We start from the raw sequence: 16,874 nt of genomic DNA, 5'->3' as shown, positions 1-16,874 counted from the left end.
TCCGTAATGCACAAGAAACGAGTTTCATAGATGATAAGCCTTGAGCTCAAAAAAAAAAAAGAAAAAAAAAAAAAACCTGAAAAACTAGTATAAAAGATTTCCGATTATATGGTTTTAATTCATCTTTTTTATAAATCCTTTTCTTTCTTCCTCACATGGAAGACTGTTTACATTCGTTAGGTAGGGCTCAATATCTTTGCCGTAATGCACAAGAAACGAGTTCCATAGATGATAAGCCTTGAGCTCAAACGAATAATCTATCAAGTCATAAATATCGATAGAAATTAATTTAAGGTGACTGCCTACTTTTGGAAATTGATTTAAACTTTTTTTAAAACTTCGATTTTCCGAATTGAAATTTAATGCTGATTCCAAATCTGGAAATAGGTAGAAATAGGGTGTCCCGAGCTCGTTTTCGAGATAATCAGCATTTAATGGAAGTCTACGCGCGAGCTTTTCGAGTAAAAATTGCGCCACCGGAAGTGATTAGAAAAATAATAAGATTCATAAGATAATAGTTATTTGCAGTCTATATGATTGCACGAACGAAGGCTAGTCAATCCTTCTACAATAATACATGGATATTTTCGACAAAAAGACAAAGAGATACATTGATTTGTCATATTTTGTAGTTTCGGTGCCCCATGAAGTCTCAAAATCTCATGAAGTCGAACAAAAATCCCTACAAAAACCAATTTTTCACGTGTTCCTGATTTAAACTTTTCCTAAAATGTTGATATAACCTAGATTTGAGCTATGAGCTATCAAAAAATACAGAGTCCCGTGCAAAATTTGAGGGTTTTGCCCTGTTGAAGCTCAAAACACGTATGGTTCTTCAATAAAATCTTGTAGATTTTTCAGCGGTTTGAGCGCGCACATCGTGGGCTCAAATCGAACGTTCAAAAGTAGGCAAGCAATTGCCCTATTTCACTATGACGTCACATCAAAACAATCTATTGTTTAAACGCAAAGGATCATGGTCGTCGAACGGGGTCAAATCAACACAAGTTCACCGAACATTGTTCTAAAATCCGTATCAATCCACGAAGAGAAGTAGAATAGCCAGCAAACTCTCAGAATATTTTTCAGTACATATTAACACATATTATATCTGAAAACCAGGCCATTTTAGATTAAACTGTTTCGCTAGGAGCAAGTTTTGTTGAATTTTCTATTAGATTTGGCGATTCTATTCCCCACATAAACAAGCAGTGACGTCATAGTGAAATAGGGCAATTATTTCATTTCATTTCATTTCATTTCATTTTATTTTATTTTATTTTATTTTATTTTATTTTATTTTATTTTATTTTATTTTATTTTATTTTATTTTATTTTATTTTATTTTATTTTATTTTATTTTATTTTATTTTATTTTATTTTATTTTACTTATAGCAACTCTTAGGTTATCAATAGCTAGCGGGTTAAAGAAAAGAGACTACAAAATGTATCGCTGAATAATAAGAGATCAAATAAGAAAGACTAGGAATCTACTACAGGTTTTCCCCAATTACAATAGATCCTATCAACTAAACGGCATGAATAAATGATTTAAACTAAACTGACCTAAATCGGTCCTTAGAACTTAACCTAATAATTCTCCAAGCTAAACTAAATGTATCCTTGTAACTAAAGCCAGGAAAGAGGAACAAATGGTCTCTACTGAGTAAGACAGTAGTAGTGCTGAAAGACACAAACAAACTCTCAAATGTACAGTACTCCGTAACGAGTTGGGGCACGTCTAACTCCTAGATTTAAGTGGAATTTAGCGTACGTAATAAAGCTTTTCACATGTCTAGAAAAGTTTGTGTAAAAATTATAATAAGCTCGCTATCTTATGAGTACATTACTAACGTTTTCCTTCTTGTACGTGTTTGCTTTTCAGAAGTGTTTATGCGTGTTGCTTTTTCCCTGAATTTTGTGATGTCTTGTTGTCGGGAAGAAAGTAGCATTAGACGATGTAATCCGAGAGCTTCCTGGTGCAATACTCACAAAAAATGAACGAAAAATGCGCAAAAAGAAACTAATTGCTTAAGAAAAGTCGTGGACTTACCAAAGAACGAAGCCACAAGAAGAAGCAAAAAGATAAACCCTGTTTTAGCCATCTTAGTAGGACGCCTTCAAGTTGCTTTTCCGAGAAATGTGATGTGTCTTTCCGAGAATTGTGAGGTGAAGGCATTTGTTTGTCCAAAAGCCCCAAATAAGGGACCTCGGCTGGACATCCAAGACGAAGAATAACACCGTGGTAAGACAGCGACCGCGCGTAAATTGATGTTTAATATTCTTAAGACACTAAAACTCAGAGAAGCCCTCAACTTTTACAGATAAAGGCTCTAAAGCTTGGGCACGTCTAACTCCTAGATTAAAGTGGAATTTAGCGTAATAAAGTTTGCACATGTCTTGAAAAGTTCTTGTAAAAATTATAATAAGCTCGTTATTTTATGAGTACATTACTAACGTTTTCCTTGTTGTACGTGTTTGCTTTTCAGAAGTGTTTCTGCGTGTTGCTTTTTCCCCGAATTTTGTGATGTCTTGTTGTCATGAAGAAAACAGCATTAGACGTAATCCGAGAGCTTCCTGGTGCGATACTCGCAAAAAATGAACGAAAAATGCGCAAAAGGAAACTATTCCTTGAAGGGAGTTTTGGACTTACCAAGGAACGAAGCCACAAGAAGAAGCAAAAAGATAAACCCTGTTTTAGCCATCATAGTAGGACGCCTTCAAGTTGCTTTTCCGAGAAATGTTATGTGTTTTCCAAGAATTGTGATGTAAATGCATTTGTTTACCCAGAAGCACTAAATTAGGGACCCCGTCTACAAACTCAAGACGAGGTTATCCAATACCAACGTGGTAAGACAGCGACTGCGCGTAAATTGATGTAAGATTGTCATGGCAGATATCAATATGACGGGACATTTCATTTCTCTTAGGGGGTATGGGGTGAGGTCATTGTAAATCATAATCGCCCATATTTGGCTGCCATTTTATTTCTCCGAGGGGAGAAGAGGTGAGATCAGTGTATCTTAAATCATAATCCCCTTTTGGCAGCCATGCAAACTCGGCAACAGTGTATAAATTAAGTTAAGACTTTTAGACATTTTCTCTCTCTGTGAGTCAGGTTGGATCGGTGGTCCCATAACCTTTCACAACACTATACAGATGGGCTGGGAGATTTATAAGGACGATAGATCCTATAGTCTTTATTTATAACACCACGAGCGATTAAACAATCTATGGAGTTTATTTCAGGTTATTAGTTCTGAACTTTCTACTCTTTCAAACCCTCTAAAATGAAGCAGTGAGTTCAAATACACCAAGTGATCAAAATAAATCATATTTCTATTAGTTTGGCTCAAGAGATGATCAGTTAACGGTATGCATTTTGAAAAAGTGTTTTATCGCTGTAAAAGGGCGATTTTTGCAACAAGTTCAGGTTTGAGGATTTTTGCGGTGATCTTTGAAAATGTATATATAATACGTATAAACATACACGCCTAACTCCTAGATTAGAGAGGAATTTAGCGTAATTGTTTTATTAGCGCATGTCTAGAAAAGTTTGTGTGAAACTGGTTCTTATGATTATTTTCTTTCTAGACTTCGGTAGAAGTTAATTTAAATCCTTGGTTTCAAGCAATTCCTGGAAGGCGCTGAGAACCAACATCAAAGAAACCCTCATTTTTAAAGAACACGTCCTGACACATCTAACACCTAGGTTAGAATGGAGATTTAAAGTAATTGTTTTTTTGCACATGTCTAGAAAAGTTCTTGTAAAAATCATATTAAGCTCGCTATCTTATGAGTACATTACTAACGTTTTCCTTGTTGTACGTGTTTGCTTTTCAGAAGTGTTTATGCGTGTTGCTTTTTCCCCGAATTTTGTGATATCTTGTTGTCGGGAAGAAAATAGCATTAGACGTAATCCGAGAGCTTCCTGGCGCAATACTCACAAAAAATGAACGAAAAATGCGCAAAAAGAAACCAATTGCTTAAGAGAAGTCGTCAACACTCACAAAAAATGAAGCTAATTCCTTGAAGGAAGTTTCGGACTTACCAAAGAACGAAGCCACAAGAAGAAGCAAAAAGATAAACCCTGATTTAGCCATCTTAGTAGGACGTCTTCAAGTTGCTTTTCCGAGAAATGTGATGTGTTTTTCTGAGAATCGTGATGTGAAGGCATTTGTTTACCCAGAAGCACTAAATTAGGGACCTCGTCTAGAAACTCAAGACGAGGTTATCAAATAACACCGAGGCAAACCTGTCGATGTCGACGGCGCGTAACTTGAGGTAAGACATGACAGATGACAAGGTGACATGACATTTTATTTCTCTGAGGGGTTAGGGGTTGGGGTTGTTTTTGTAAATCACAATCCTCTATATTTAGCAGCCATGGAAGATCGGCGTGTATAGATTAGGGTAAGACCATTAAGACTCAAGATGAATGTTTTTCTCTGAGTGGTGTATAATGGTGCCAAGAACTTCCAGTTTATGTTAGGGCCACTTCCGTATTATATAGGCTCTACTTTATTGTTAATAACCAAAATTAGTTTATCATTACGACAGTACATCAATCTATTAGACATTATGACGTTGATAAAAACTGGGTCAATTTGGCATTGTATTGCATTGTGGGGCTGCTTGAGGGGACATTTTCAAAATGGTGAGTATTTCGTCTCCTAAAATAGCCCTAAAATGCAATGCATTATTGACCCAATGTTTTCCACAACCGCGGAACGCCTCTTAGCTAGCAATAACCTGTTCAACACTTACACAAATACGTATACCCAAAGTGTTTGCCATACAAACTGATGTGCAATCTTCGGACAATGTTAAAAACTTTCTCTCAAAGATGTCACAGTACATTTTTTCACACTCGTTATAAAAATCCTAAAGAAAATATTGATGAGTAAATGAGTAATCAAGCCCGAACAAAGCGGTTTTTGACTAATTCTATTACATTTTCTGATTCAGCTATACAAATCTGAAAAACGAAGAACTTGCGCGTACGATGACACTAGAGAAAAACGTTTGCGTATGCGTACATTTCAGCACGTTTTCTAAGAATTTTAAAGAGTTTGATTAAGAAAGTGTTTTTTTTCTCCGAGTATACAAAAAAGTTCATACTTTTGTTAGACCAAGATACTGTATTAACAAACACAATATGAAAGAATTAGTCTTAAGTTTCAAGCATGGACAATAAGTTTTGGCATTTTGTGAAATCCAATTTATCGGGCATGTTTAAAAGTCAAATTTACTTATGTCTTGAGTAATTTGCATATGGATTCAGAACATGCGCAGACGTTTTTCACTCGTGTCGCGTACGATATTAAAGTAACAGAGCCAGTACGACTGCGCATGCTGACAGCGCAACACCGCTGATGCCAAAGCTCGAGCCTGCGTTACACCTATCCCCAGTACAGCAATGAACATTACAATCATTGGTTGGCCCTCCATAACCTTGGCAGAAGGTCAGCCTCTCTTTTGTACACTGAGAACTCGACACACAGCCTTTGCCGTATTTACGAGTACCGGATGTTTGGCCGTAGGGTCCGGTGGTCGGGGAGTCAGTCCCGTAGTCTGCCTTGTAGCACGTGGATTGGGCGCTGTTACAGGTACTTAACACGCTTTTGTCTTCACAATCCTTGTATGAGGTAGAAGATTCGCAGGTATAGCATTTCGTTGCCTTGGGACCTAATGGTATTAATCAACGTGTGAGCATCGTACATGATATTGATATTCATCATATAATTATTCATAAAATACCTATATTTCTCCTTTTCGAAAATTGAATATTACTGAATATTACATGGGCGCTTGGAGAGACGAAATTTATCTTCTTGTGTTGAAAATCTCTTTTCAACACCCGAAGATAAGTTTAGTATCTCCGCGCGCCCATGTAATATCCTCTATTTATTAAATAGACAGTGGTGTTTTACGATCATCCGTGACCTCAGTTACATATTTTCCATATCCCCACTAGTGAAGATATCAATGACGTCTTTTCCAAGTTTTCAACAAGTTTTTATATGTGAATGTGTCTATATTTAAATTTATTTATTTAAAATTACACGTTGGCTTGAAGATATGAAGTTTATCTTTTAAATATTCCCCCCCCCCCCCCCCCCCCCTTTTTTCTTTTCTTTTTTTTTTTTTCGTATTTCTGATTCAATGAAACAGTTTCAAACTTAGGTGAAAAAATTAAAACCTCTAAAAATACTGAAATACACATGAGAAAACACTAAAACTATTTGTCCGGTAAAAAGTTGTGCCTTTTATACCACCACTGCCTTCTTTCCCCCTTAACCAATCGATCAGGCCATTCTGTTAGAGTTACCAAAGAGTGTTTTCATCCGCGGGGAACTCAATTTGCATGAAGTCAATGCTGCGTTTTTTCCGGTGCATTTTCAAAGCATTCATGGTCAGGAATAAGCGAAGGGGGACACAGCACCCTCAAACCTGTCAATAGCACTCGTTTGACTCTCCTTCCTTTCTTAATTATCCATCTCCTTTCCACTTTTAGGAATAAGCGAAGGGGCACGCAGCACCCTCAAACCTGTCAATGATACTCGTTTGACTCTCCTTCCTTTCTAAATTATGCATCTCCTTCCACTTTTAGGAATAAGCGAAGGGGCGCACAGGCACCCTCAAACCTGTCAATGTTACTCGTTTGACTCTCCTTTCTTTTATAATTATTCATCTCCTTCCACTTTTAGGAATAAGCGAAGGGGCAAAGCACCCTCAAAACTGTCAATGACACCCGTTTGACTCTCCTTTCTTTTATAATTATTCATCTCCTTCCACTTTTAGGAATAAGCGAAGGGGCGCACAGGCACCCTCAAACCTGTCAATGATACTCGTTTGACTCTCCTTTCTTTTATAATTATTCATCTCCTTCCACTTTTAGGAATAAGCGAAGGGGCACAGCACCCTCAAACCTGTCAATGACACTCGTTTGACTCTCCTTCGTTTCTTAATTATCCATCTTCTTTCACAGTTATCGTAGAATGATAAGTTATACACCGTAGTGAAAATAGTTACTATTTTCACTACGGTGTATAACTTATCATTCTACGATAACTGTTTTATTAGAAAGACCGACGCAGTCCACGCTAGTGTTTACTAGCCATCATCTACATCTTCTTTCACTTTTAGGAATAAGCGAAGGGCCGCACAGGCACCCTCAAACCTGTCAATGATACTCGTTTGACCCTCCTTCCTTTCTTAATTATCCATCTCCTTCCACTTTTAGGAATAAGCGAAGGGGCGCACAGGCACCCTCAAACCTGTCAATGACACTCGTTTGACTCTCCCTCTTTTTTAATTATCCATCTCCTTCCACTTTTAGGAATAAGCGAAGGGGCGCACAGGCACCCTCAAACCTGTCAATGACACTCGTTTGACTCTCCTTTCTTTCTTAATTATCCATCTCCTTCCACTTTTAGGAATAAGCGAAGGGGCGCACAGGCACCCTCAAACCTGTCAATGACACTCGTTTGACTCTCCTTTCTTTTATAATTATTCATCTCCTTCCACTTTTAGGAATACTATTCCTAAAAGTGGAAGGAGATGAATAATTATAAAAGAAAGGAGAGTCAAACGAGTGTCATTGACAGGTTTGAGGGTGCCTGTAAGCGAAGGGGCACAGCACCCTCAAACCTGTCAATGATACTCGTTTGACTCTCCTTTCTTTTAAAATTATTCATCTTCTTTCACTTACTTTCGGTACTTTCATATCCATCCCTGGGGTCGTTGCAGAGGTTTGTTGAACAGCATTTTATTTTGCAGTTTTTCTGTCAACAATTTGAATTAAGACATTAGATTAATCAATAGAACTCCTTTCATCACACCACGTCACAACCACAATGATATCACTTTACATAATTACCATAACGTGAACATCACATCACGAGCACTTTATCTTACATAAGATAAGGTGATCGTGACATGACGTAATAATGAAGGCACGACATCGGTTTACATAAGATAAGGCCATGTGACGTGACGGTCACATCACCTTACATGATCACATGATCTTGACGTGACATCATCATGACGTATTCACGACATGCTTTATCTTGACTTGCTTGATCATGTCGTAATCGTCATCTTACATGATCACATGGCGCGTGACGTGAAATGAAATGTCGGGCGAAATACTAATCTCTAAGCTTACCATGGCGCTGCTACAATATTGTTGTATTGAGCTTGAACAAAGTGATCCAAACGAATCGCAAGCAGCTACCTCAACTTTTGTTTGTCCACCATAGTTTATGGTAGCCTTGTATTTTATGCAGTTCCTAACATTCGAATCGCACTGATGTGTTATGGGATTTTGACAGCTTGTGGATGTAGAACTGTGACACACGTAGCAGGTAAGACGAGATTGAGCTGAGGAATTTTAAAACAAAACAGTTTTCTCCTGAAAATTAAAACCGGTTTGTCCGGCATAACAGCTTCTATAGGGTTAACGGTCAAACATCAAATAATTTGAGAATATCAGTGAAAATTTCATCCAAACTTAATGAAAAAAATGCTAATTTTATCTTTTCATTAGTTTTTTTTATCCTGCTAGGGTTGAAACAATATTTATTGCTAACGAATAAAAGGCCAAATAATAACTCGTAGTATTACTAGTAAGTATAGGTTTATTGAATATAAATATTAATTGTTAATTAATCGCAAGTTATTTTATTTAATTACCAATTATAATTATCAATTATTAATTATCAATTATTAATTATCAATTATTAATTATCAATTATTAATTATCAATTATTAATTATCAATTATTTATTATCAATTATTTATTATCAATTATTTATTATCAATTATTAATTATCAATTATTAATTATCAATTATTAATTATCAATTATTAATTATCAATTATTTATTATCAATTATTTATTATCAATTATTTATTATCAATTATTTATTATCAATTATTTATTATCAATTATTTATTATCAATTATTTAGTATCAATTATTTAGTATCAATTATTTAGTATCAATTATTTAGTATCAATTATTTAGTATCAATTATTTAGTATCAATTATTTAGTATCAATTATTTATTATCAATTATTTATTATCAATTATTTATTATCAATTATTTATTATCAATTATTTATTATCAATTATTTATTATCAATTATTTATTATCAATTATTTATTATCAATTATTTATTATCAATTATTTATTATCAATTATTTATTATCAATTATTTATTATCAATTATTTATTATCAATTATTTATTATCAATTATTTATTATCAATTACTCATCATCAATTATTTATTATCAATTATTTATTATCAATTATTTATTATCAATTATTTATTATCAATTATTTATTATCAATTATTTATTATCAATTATTTATTATCAATTATTTATTATCAATTATTTATTATCAATTATTTATTATCAATTATTTATTATCAATTATTTATTATCAATTATTTATTATCAATTATTTATTATCAATTATTTATTATCAATTATTTATTATCAATTATTTATTATCAATTATTTATTATCAATTATTTATTATCAATTATTTATTATCAATTATTTATTATCAATTATTTATTATCAATTATTTATTATCAATTATTTACAATTGGTCAATAACCCAAATAGTCTTCTACTCTATTCAAAGTATCCAATGTGCCCAGCACATTTGACACGTTTTCGCGTGTCAAAACTTGTTTCTATTTTGTATTGGACTACCTGTGGATTTCGCAAGGATTTTCGCGCCAAAACGCTTGTGCTCGCCCTTCCAACTCTGGTGCTGTCAACGACACTGGAAGGGAATATATATTTTTTACTTTTAAATGAGCACAGTACATACCGCCACACACTACACCAGCATCTTCACTATGATCACAATTATGATTTTTCCACCCTCCAGATGAACATCTTGACAATGTTAACTCTGAGCCTCTACATTGTACATTGGAGAGCAGAATTGGGCCTGTTCCTTGACCAAACCTTGCCCCAGATACAGCCTGGGTAGCGCGGGGCAAACCAAGTTGACGACAAACGACCGTGGCATCGTTTGTATCCCAACCGTCATCACAGACTGTACCCCATGTACGTGTTGGGGGATGGTAAACCTCCACACGTCCTTCGTTTGACGATCTTCCTCCCACCAGCCTCACGTGGAATGCTGTATGTAAGTACGATAGACAATATGCTATCATTATAATAATAATTATCATCATTGTTATCGATCACCACCATGTAATGGAATGTAATATAATGCGATTATCATTATCTTTATTTTATCTATTATCAAGAACTATTATTATTATTATTATTATTATTATTATTATTGTCGTTATTATTATTATTATTATTATTATTATTGTCGTTGTTTTGAAGAGGGATTTATGAGAGATATTTTTATATTATGATTAAAGTTATATGGGAAAGAACGGTGGCGTGCGCTGCTAATGCGCCGCCTCTCACCAAAGCAGCCCGAGTTCGAGTCTCGATGTCGTATGTGAGTAGAGTTGTTTGTTGGTTCTCTCCTGTGCTTCGTGGGTTTTTCTCCAGGTTCTCCGGTTTTCCTCCCTCCTCAAAAATCAATTTCTAAATTCGAATTCGACCTCTGGGCTTTCACCTAGTTTGAAGCCTAGCTCTGTTGTGATTGTCCCACGCTGTGATAAATCAGCGAAAGCTTTGGTAGATTTTAGATCTTTATCATCATCCCGTCATGACAAATGAGTATTTTTCAGGGTAATTTTGATTACCGAAATCTCACACTTTTCATATGGAACTCCGATTATCCTCTCACAATTTTACTGTGAGAAGTGTAACTTCGGGATCCCTGTGCCGCCCTACTCGTGTTCCCTGGCACTAGTCAGGCCACGTGTGACAAGGAGCCGCCATGTTTGTTCGTTCGCTTTCGATTTCAAGAGTAGCATATTTGTAATACAATAACAAGACTTAACTACCACAGGGTAAGTTTATTTGCAATCGGTCATTAGTACAAGCTCCAGCTCATTAGAATTTTGTATAATTCTAGGCCATTATTGCTGTTTTCGTTAATAAAACCGTGGAAATCAAAGTAACCTGTCACATTACACTTGCAGGACTTGATCCGGATGCAAAGTGTAACAATAAAATTAGTAGTTATAACATATCATTTACCTGTGCCGCCGCAAAGAGCGGTGGATTCATCGGACCCGTCACCGCAGTTATTGTAACCATTGCATAGGTAACTCCTGGGTACGCAGTTATTATTGCTGCACCTGAAGTCACTTCCATAACACCCTTAAAAAGAGTAAACTATTAATAATAACCTAATACTTATAATTATTTAGAAAAGTGAGGATGCATGCAATATTGGAAAAGTTATTGCTGCACCTGAAGTATCCAGAATAATATATGCTCGATGTCGAGCCGTGGTGGTTTCGGTTCGCCAGTGCTCCTCTTTCCACTGAGTTGGGGGAAGCTTGGTATCACAACGACAACCTCACGGCTAAAACCGAGTCTTATGATGACTAGCGATAAACTTTTTTTTTCAATGATTTGTTTGTGCAAGTTCCTGTAGTTGGAGTCATCTATATCTGCAATCCCTTAGCATCAAACGCATTTTACAATACAAAACCTCTTTAAAATGTACCGTACAAAAGTCTTATATAATTTAGTACGAACCAATATTCGTTCACTAATAAAGCACAGTTTTTTACCAAACAGCGCGTACTTTCCTAACTATAAAATAATCTATAATATAATTAGTGTTATTTATTTATCTCATTACTTACTTGTCGGGCAGTTACTTTCATCTTCTTGATTAGTACACTGGGGTGTACCGTTACATCTGTATCTACTTGATATGCACTGGGAATTACTAGCACACATATAGAATCCCCAAGTACAAGTATTGGTGGCTGTTGCCAACTCTGTAACAAATGTAATCAATTATTATTATTATTATTATTATTATTATTATCATTATCATCGTCTTCATTATTATTATTATTATTATTATTCAAATCATTCAGTTTGTTTCCAAGTGACGTCATCACCGCCATGAGCTTCCTAATTCACATAAAGAAGGAAAATAATTAACCTTGCAATATTGAGCTAATATTTATAAGCCAGTGCCATCGATCAATGCCCAACTCCAAAAAATGCCGAAATGAATACCGATTGTAAATAGTCAATATCTCTGACGGTTTTCAAGCTACACTGTCAATAATATACTTTTGAGGCTTTCGCGTGACGATGTATTATTAATTAAAGGGGCACTTGGATGAAAACGCCCCAATTTTTCAAAGTCCGAATAATTAAAGTATTTGTGGATAATTTGACTCAACTATGATTATGTAAACCAGATTAGTGAAAATTTTAAAAGAGAAATGAACAATAGGGTTGAGTAAATGACGTCATTTACTCAATTTATATGCTAAATGAAATTGATGATTTTTATCCGGCACATTTTACCGTGAAGAAAATATGTTGCTTGGCTACTATTGGGGCCGTATAGACACTTCTAACTAAATTTAACGTAATTTCCAATTATTTTTTATCAATTTTTTATCTAAGTGCCCCTTTAATAAATTATTCTTATTATGATGATGATAGTAATGATGATGATTATGATTATGATGGCAGTATGTACTTTTGGATGCCAAGACCTAAGCTTTAAGCATAGTTAATGGAGCGCAAAGGTGAGTACCGAGTGTAAATATCAATATCTTTGACGGTTTTCAAACTACACTGTCAATATTATACTTTTGAGGCTTTCGCGTGACGATGTATTAATGAATACTGTATTTTAGTCTGGAAACACGCGTAACAGAAAATATGACTCGACAAACAAACCTTCTTCATAATGATAATGAATTTAAGTAGGTAGCTGAAGGTAATAGTTTCTGACCCCAGCTGGCAAAGCTCCAGGTTGAGATAACGTTATTTAGAGGTCTTTTGCTTTGCGGACACACTAACCGCAAGATAAAAAAGACCTTAGCTAATCAGGAGAGAGCAAAATCAATATCATATTGACCTCAGCCAAACACAGTCACTCATTCCCACGGTTGTCATGTTGATAGCATCTAAGTTTTTCTAAGAAATCGAGGCTCCGTTGCTTGCTTCTGATTGGTTGAAGTTTGACTTAAGTTTGAGTCATCGAAGCAGACCTCTTCCAAAGCTCCAGTTTATAAAAACAAATAATTTTGCATTCTGTCTGTTTATGCTAATGTTTTTGTACGCACAACAGCCGCGGTCTAGTCTGCAAGGCAATAATGCTAATATATATTGATGAGGCTAACTCCTTAAAGGGGAACTAGCACGAAAATCGTCCGAATTTTAATTAAGCTGAAACTCATTGACAGGAATAACCCTGTCAAAGTCTAATAATCACTGGCTAAAGTTTTTAAAGTCCCTAAACGGACCTTTGTGTTCAATAGAAAAAGAGTAAAACATGAAGTTATTTACAAAGAAATGTATGAAGCGATGTTTAGTGTTGAGTCTATGACATCACAGATACCTATAGAAATTCGTAAAAATATAATACTGGAATATAAAGAAAAAGCTTTAACAACTCAAGATTGTAAAATGCGTGGTTTTATTGGTATGGCGCGTTTTGGGGGTCAAAACTAAATATGTGTAACTTATATCATTTGACTTTTGAGTGTTCGCAAGTCATCGAGTGTTCGCAAGTCGAAAGCGGAAGTGGTTCAATATATCTTCGAGACGCGGAAGTAGGGTTTCAAGTTCGAATAACAGTGCGTCATGAGATCATATGGCAGTTTACAGATGTAAAAAGAGAGGTGTAGCGAGTTTTAAAAGTCGACACGAGCCTGTAAACTCGTTTGATAAATCTCAGAATATTTTTCAGTACATATTAACACATATTATATCTGAAAACCAGGCCATTTTAGATTAAACTGTTTCGCTAGGAGCAAGTTTTGTTGAATTTTCTATTAGATTTGGCGATTCTATCCTCCACATAAACAAGCAGTGACGTCATAGTGAAATAGGGCAATTATTTTATTTTATTTTACTTATAGCAACTCTTAGGTTATCAATAGCTAGTGGGTTAAAGAAAAGAGACTACAAAATGTATCGCTGAATAATAAGAGATCAAATAAGAAAGACTAGGAATCTACTACAGGTTTTCCCCAATTACAATAGATCCTATCAACTAAACGGCATGAATAAATGATTTAAACTAAACTGACCTAAATCGGTCCTTAGAACTTAACCTAATAATTCTCCAAGCTAAACTAAATGTATCCTTGTAACTAAAGCCAGGAAAGAGGAACAAATGGTTTCTACTGAGTAAGACAGTAGTAGTGCTGAAAGACACAAACAAACTCTCAAATGTATAGTACTCCGTAACGAGTTGGGGCACGTTTAACTCCTAGATTAGAGTGGAATTTAGCGTAATAAAGCTTTGCACATGTCTAGAAAAGTTTGTGTAAAAATTATAATAAGCTCGCTATCTTATGAGTACATTACTAACGTTTTCCTTGTTGTACGTGTTTGCTTTTCAGAAGTGTTTCTGCGTGTTACTTTTCCCCCGAATTTTGTGATGTCTTGTTGTCAGGAAGAAAACAGCATTAGACGATGTAATCCGAGAGCTTCCTGGTGCAATACTCACAAAAAATGAACGAAAAATGCGCAAAAAAAAACTAATTCCTTGAAAGAAGTTTTGGACTTACCAAAGAACGAAGCCACAAGAAGAAGCAAAAAGATAAACCCTGTTTTAGCCATCTTAGTAGGACGCCTTCAAGTTGCTTTTCCGAGAAATGTGATGTGTTTTTCCGAGAATTGTGAGGTGAAGGCATTTGTTTGTCCAAAAGCCCCAAATAAGGGACCTCGGCTGGAAATCCAAGACGAAGAATAACACCGTGGTAAGACAGCGACCGCGCGTAAATTGATGTTTAATATTCTTAAGACACTAAAACTCGGAGAAGCCCTCAACTTTTACAGATAAAGGCTCTAAAGCTGGGGCACGTCTAACTCCTAGATTAAAGTGGAATTTAGCGTAATAAAGTTTGCACATGTCTTGAAAAGTTCTTGTAAAAATTATAATAAGCTCGTTATCTTATGAGTACATTACTAACGTTTTCCTTGTTGTACGTGTTTGCTTTTCAGAAGTGTTTATGCGTGTTGCTTTTTCCCCGAATTCTGTGATATCTTGTTGTCGGGAAGAAAATAGCATTTGGCGTAATCCGAGAGCTTTCTGGTGCAACACTCACAAAAAATGGACGAAAAATGCGCAAAAAGAAACTAATTGCTTAAGAAAAGTCGTGGACTTACCAAAGAACGAAGCCACAAGAAGAAGCAAAAAGATAAACCCTGTTTTAGCCATCATAGTAGGACGCCTTCAAGTTGCTTTTCCGAGAAATGTTATGTGTTTTCCAAGAATTGTGATGTAAATGCATTTGTTTACCCAGAAGCACTAAATTAGGGACCCCGTCTACAAACTCAAGACGAGGTTATCCAATGACAACGTGGTAAGACAGTGACTGCGCGTAAATTGATGGAAGATCGTCATGGCAGATATCAATATGACGGGACATTTCATTTCTCTTAGGGGGTATGGGGTGAGGTCATTGTAAATCATAATCGCCCATATTTGGCTGCCATTTTATTTCTCCGAGGGGAGAAGAGGTGAGATCAGTGTATCTTAAATCATAATCCCCTTTTGGCAGCCATGCAAACTCGGCAACAGTGTATAAATTAAGTTAAGACTTTTAGACATTTTCTCTCTCTGTGAGTCAGGTTGGATCGGTGGTCCCATAACCTTTCACAACACTATACAGATGGGCTGGGAGATTTATAAGGACGATAGATCCTATAGTCTTTATTTATAAAACCACGAGCGATTAAACAATCTATGGAGTTTATTTCAGGTTATTAGTTCTGAACTTTCTACTCTTTCAAACCCTCTAAAATGAAGCAGTGAGTTCAAATACACCAAGTGATCAAAATAAATCATATTTCTATTAGTTTGGCTCAAGAGATGATCAGTTAACGGTATGCATTTTGAAAAAGTGTTTTATCGCTGTAAAAGGGCGATTTTTGCAACAAGTTCAGGTTTGAGGATTTTTGCGGTGATTTTTGAAAATATATACATAATACGTATAAACATACACGCCTAACTCCTAGATTAGAGAGGAATTTAGCGTAATTGTTTTATTAGCACATGTCTAGAAAAGTTTGTGTGAAACTGGTTCTTATGATTTTTTTCTTTCTAGACTTCGGTAGAAATTAATTTAAATCCTTGGTTTCAAGCAATTCCTGGAAGGCGCTGAGAACCAACATCAAAGAAACCCTCATTTTTAAAGAACACGTCCTGACACGTCTAACTGCTAGGTTAGAATGGAGATTTAAAGTAATTGTTTTTTGCACATGTCTAGAAAAGTTCTTGTAAAAATCATATTAAGCTCGCTATCTTATGAGTACATTACTAACGTTTTCCTTGTTGTACGTGTTTGCTTTTCAGAAGTGTTTATGCGTGTTGCTTTTCCCCCGAATTTTGTGATGTCTTGTTGTCGGGAAGAAAACAGCATTAGACGTGATCCGAGAGCTTCCTGGTTCAACACTCACAAAAAATTAACGAAAACATACGTAAAACCGAACTAATTGCTTAAGAGAAGTCATCAACACTCACAAAAAATGAAGCTAATTCCTTGAAAGAAGTTTTGGACTTACCAAAGAACGAAGCCACAAGAAGAAGCAAAAAGATAAACCCCGTTTTAGCCATCTTAGTAGGAAGCCTTCAAGTTGCTTTTCCGAGAAATGTGATGTGTTTTTCCAAGAATTGTGATGTGAAGGCATTTGTTTGTCCAAAAGCACCCAATTATGGACCCCGTCTAGAAACTCAAGACGAGGTTATCAAATAACACCGAGG

At 35.5% G+C, this 16,874-nt stretch overlaps 1 protein-coding gene across 3 annotated transcripts; it reads right to left on the bottom strand.

The window, feature by feature from the left end:
• Positions 1–4,303: 4,303 nt before the first annotated feature.
• Positions 4,304–16,804, bottom strand: LOC116291737 (uncharacterized). 3 transcript variants are annotated; one of them, XM_089027593.1, is made up of 7 exons: positions 16,676–16,804; positions 11,773–11,910; positions 11,156–11,278; positions 9,852–10,169; positions 8,172–8,386; positions 7,716–7,788; positions 4,304–5,689 (listed from the first exon to the last, which is right to left on the bottom strand). In XM_089027593.1, the coding sequence occupies exons 1-7, from the start codon at positions 16,725–16,727 to the stop codon at positions 5,325–5,327; spliced, it is 1,284 nt and encodes a 427-aa protein (XP_088883719.1). In that variant the 5' UTR covers positions 16,728–16,804; the 3' UTR covers positions 4,304–5,324. The 3 variants fall into 3 exon arrangements, with proteins under 3 accessions (XP_088883719.1, XP_088883709.1, XP_088883714.1); XM_089027583.1 differs by lacking the exon at positions 16,676–16,804 and adding an exon at positions 15,278–15,401; XM_089027588.1 differs by lacking the exon at positions 16,676–16,804 and adding an exon at positions 14,677–14,832.
• Positions 16,805–16,874: the final 70 nt, after the last annotated feature.

This window comes from Actinia tenebrosa, unplaced genomic scaffold (assembly GCF_029948245.1).
Source record: "Actinia tenebrosa isolate PJP-AT-01 unplaced genomic scaffold, QUT_ActTen_1.0 PGA_scaffold0__85_contigs__length_37466705, whole genome shotgun sequence".
Classification (NCBI taxonomy): Eukaryota; Metazoa; Cnidaria; class Anthozoa; order Actiniaria; family Actiniidae; genus Actinia; species Actinia tenebrosa.
Note: the sequence above shows the minus strand (reverse complement) of the source record. Positions and strands in the feature narration are given on the sequence as shown.

Bases quoted from the DNA above. Each gene is read 5' to 3' on its own strand.
- LOC116291737 (XM_089027583.1), bottom strand. From the start codon at position 15,332: ATGATGGCTAAAACAGGGTTTATCTTTTTGCTTCTTCTTGTGGCTTCG. The intron at 11,911-15,277 runs GTAAGTCCACGA...CATTTGTTACAG, and splicing joins TCTTGTGGCTTCGTTCTTTG to AGTTGGCAACAGCCACCAAT. The intron at 5,690-7,715 runs GTAAGTGAAAGA...TAATACCATTAG, and splicing joins TGGATATGAAAGTACCGAAA to GTCCCAAGGCAACGAAATGC.